At 36.1% G+C, this 2,798-nt stretch overlaps 2 protein-coding genes across 2 annotated transcripts in view; both read left to right on the top strand.

Annotated features, from left to right (window-relative positions):
• Positions 1-915, top strand: part of LOC111711917 (THAP domain-containing protein 4) — a 2,004-nt gene extending 1,089 nt beyond the window's left edge. The window contains exons 3-4 of the mRNA XM_023486399.1: positions 402-536; positions 774-915. Of these exons, the coding sequence (XP_023342167.1) occupies positions 402-536; positions 774-794 (156 nt within the window). The 3' untranslated portion in view covers positions 795-915. The remainder of the gene's footprint in view (positions 1-401; positions 537-773) is intronic.
• The window catches only part of LOC111711905 (uncharacterized), a gene marked incomplete in the record, with an annotated part of 13,476 nt that continues 11,500 nt past the window's right edge, over positions 823-2,798 (top strand). Inside the window, 2 exon segments of the mRNA XM_023486390.1 lie at positions 823-915; positions 1,186-1,581. Coding sequence (XP_023342158.1) covers positions 1,468-1,581 — 114 coding nt within the window.

The raw sequence follows: 2,798 nt of genomic DNA, 5'->3' as shown, positions 1-2,798 counted from the left end.
GCAAGAAAAGATTGACCCTTGTTCTAAGAAATCTTCATGTTAGGTTAAAATAAAACACCAAAATGGCTAAACCGAGCAGGCCTAAATTTGTGTGTTTGACCTTGTATGACCGGCCCAGAGTAGGCTATATAAATGGTGGAAATCTAATTAATTTTTTGGGGGGGAAATTTCCGCGAGTTTTTTTAGTTTGAATTAAATACGAAGAAAATATGGTGGTTTGAAACCATTATTTAAAAGTTAGCAATAATATAACTGGAAAAAAATGTGCGAAAGGCTTTTAATGAAACTTGAGTAAAATATAAAACTTTAAACGCTTGGAACCTTTAGAATAAAAAACAAACTATTGCCTTAAGTAAGTTTAATAAAATTTACATAATATTATAATCATTATTTTATTATTTTTAGGTCGTATAGAGTTCACTAAGTCTCCCCATGTTACGAAAATCCAGCGTAAACTGCGTCTACTGGATACCGGAGAATTAGAACAGACAGTTTTCATGGCAACAGAGAATACTCCACTTACTCAACATCTACAGGGACAAACACAACCTTATTTAACCGCTGGGAGTATCAGAAGATATTTGGGGAAATATGATCATATTTTTTTTATTGTTTTTACTCAGATTTTCATGTATTTTCCCCTAAAAATCATTTATTTTCCCAAATTTAGCGAGAAAAAAAAACCTAAAACTTGAAGCTCTCAAATCGTCGTTTGTTTGAATTTTTCAAGATTTAAAAAAAAATTTATTAAAACATGGTTCTGTTTCTCCAAGGTTACCTACACCAAGCAGTAGAAAACTACAACGCAGCACTGAGAACATTGTAATGTTTATCGAGCATTTATGCATTGTACCCATTACAGGGGATGCAAATTCCAAACCGTGCTTATGTCCTAATCCTGACACTCAGTGACAGGTCTGTGTCCTATTACCAGGAGTAAGGAATAGAAGGGAGATATAACTGACGCGGTTCGCCCTATCATATGATTATTCATGCTTTGCAGACGGTACTCCATTTGTTTAAGAAATATTTGTCTGATGTACAATTACCGCGTATACATTAACCTATTCTGTAAAGCATGTATAATCATATTTTAGGGCGAACCGCGTCAGTTATATAGGGATTCTATTCCTTACTCCCTGCCTATCACGGTTTGAAACTTACGTCCCCTGTAAAAATAAATAGCGAGAAATTGTTGTACGAGGTGTTGATGTTTCAACTAAACATTAGATCAACTTTCTATAACAAGTTCAGCTAATTTCTCTAATCATTAAATCCGACCTTTTGGTCAATTTACTATTAAGGATTTCAGTTACAAATCTTCAGTTAATCAAATAAATTGATGAAAATGCGTTTCCGTTCACATAACTTTAAGTAATTTTATGCCAATTGTAAACATTAGTGATAATAATAATAAATTTATAGCCACAATGTCATCATGATATATCGCCTTGTTTCCAGAGGAAAATGTCGAGGTTTAAGAGCGTAAAATGCGTTCTCTTCGATATGGATGGATTGATCCTTGACACTGAGAACCTTTATACCCTCGGCACACAAACTATACTCCAGGAATATGGGAAGGTAGTTCAGGAAAAAAGTTCGACATTTATTTTTCCCGGGTCTTCTTATAGATTCATTTCATTTCGTTTCGTTTCGATTCGATTCGATTCGATTTTATGATTAATGTTGAGAGTAAAATATAATTTTCTAAGTTTTGGGGAAAACTGATGACGCCTAATAATCAAAAAATTATTAATTTTTGACACCAGTCGCACCTTTCCGATTTGAAATACTCAAAATCAATTGAAAACCTCAATGCATTTTTTAGCATGATGTGGAGGGGGGGGGCATTATTTGTATGTTTCAGAAAGTTGGTTTGGTTCTGTCTCATAACTTTGGATTGTCCACAGTAGAGGAGGGAGAGATACAAGAAGATGAGAAGGTTCTAGATCTCAATACTTCTTACATAGGTCAGTACCAAAACATCTAGCATATATCATACTAGCTGCTGTGCCTGGCGCTGCCCGTGGAATTTTAAAAAATCAAATGGGGGTCCTTCGATCCTATCTTGGCGGAGACAATGTTTAGGTGGATACTCTGCAGCTCCGTGCTGCTGTGTTGGACCAGGTGCTTCAGGCTTGGTTCCATCAGGTTGCCAACCTTTAATTACACGGTTTATAACATACATACCTAACCACAATGACTAGTAAAAGCACACAATAGGTGACTGCTGGGTACGCAGTTAGCTGACACTGTCAGCTGCCACCCACCGGGTTGTACCACTAACTCATGGGCGTTAAAAATTGAGAGTTTGCTCGGATGGATCAGGACCGTATGCTGCATGTTAATGCGCTGCGCACCGACGACGGTCTGTGGGTTCCATGTTGGGTTCCTTTTTCAGATCTACCTTTATTATTATTATTATTATTATTATTATTATCCATGTATCCTCTGTATCCATGTATCCTCTGTATTCATGTATCCTCGGTATCCATGTATCATCTGTATCTATGTATCCTCTGTATCCATGTATCATCTGTATTCATGTATCCTTTGCAATCCATATATCATCTGTATCAATGTATCCTCTGTATCCATGTATCCTCGGTATCCATGTATCCTCTGTATCCATGTATCATCTGTATCAATGTATCCTCTGTATCCATGTATCATCTGTATTCATGTATCCTTTGCAATCCATATATCATCTGTATCAATGTATCCTCTGTATCCATGTATCCTCTGTATTGATGTATCCTTTGCAATCCATATATCATCTGTATCAATGTATCCTCTGT

The sequence above is a fragment of the Eurytemora carolleeae genome, unplaced genomic scaffold (genome assembly GCF_000591075.1).
Source record: "Eurytemora carolleeae unplaced genomic scaffold, Eaff_2.0 scaffold593, whole genome shotgun sequence".
In the NCBI taxonomy this organism is placed as follows: domain Eukaryota; kingdom Metazoa; phylum Arthropoda; class Copepoda; order Calanoida; family Temoridae; genus Eurytemora; species Eurytemora carolleeae.
This window is presented reverse-complemented; position numbering and strand designations above follow the sequence as displayed.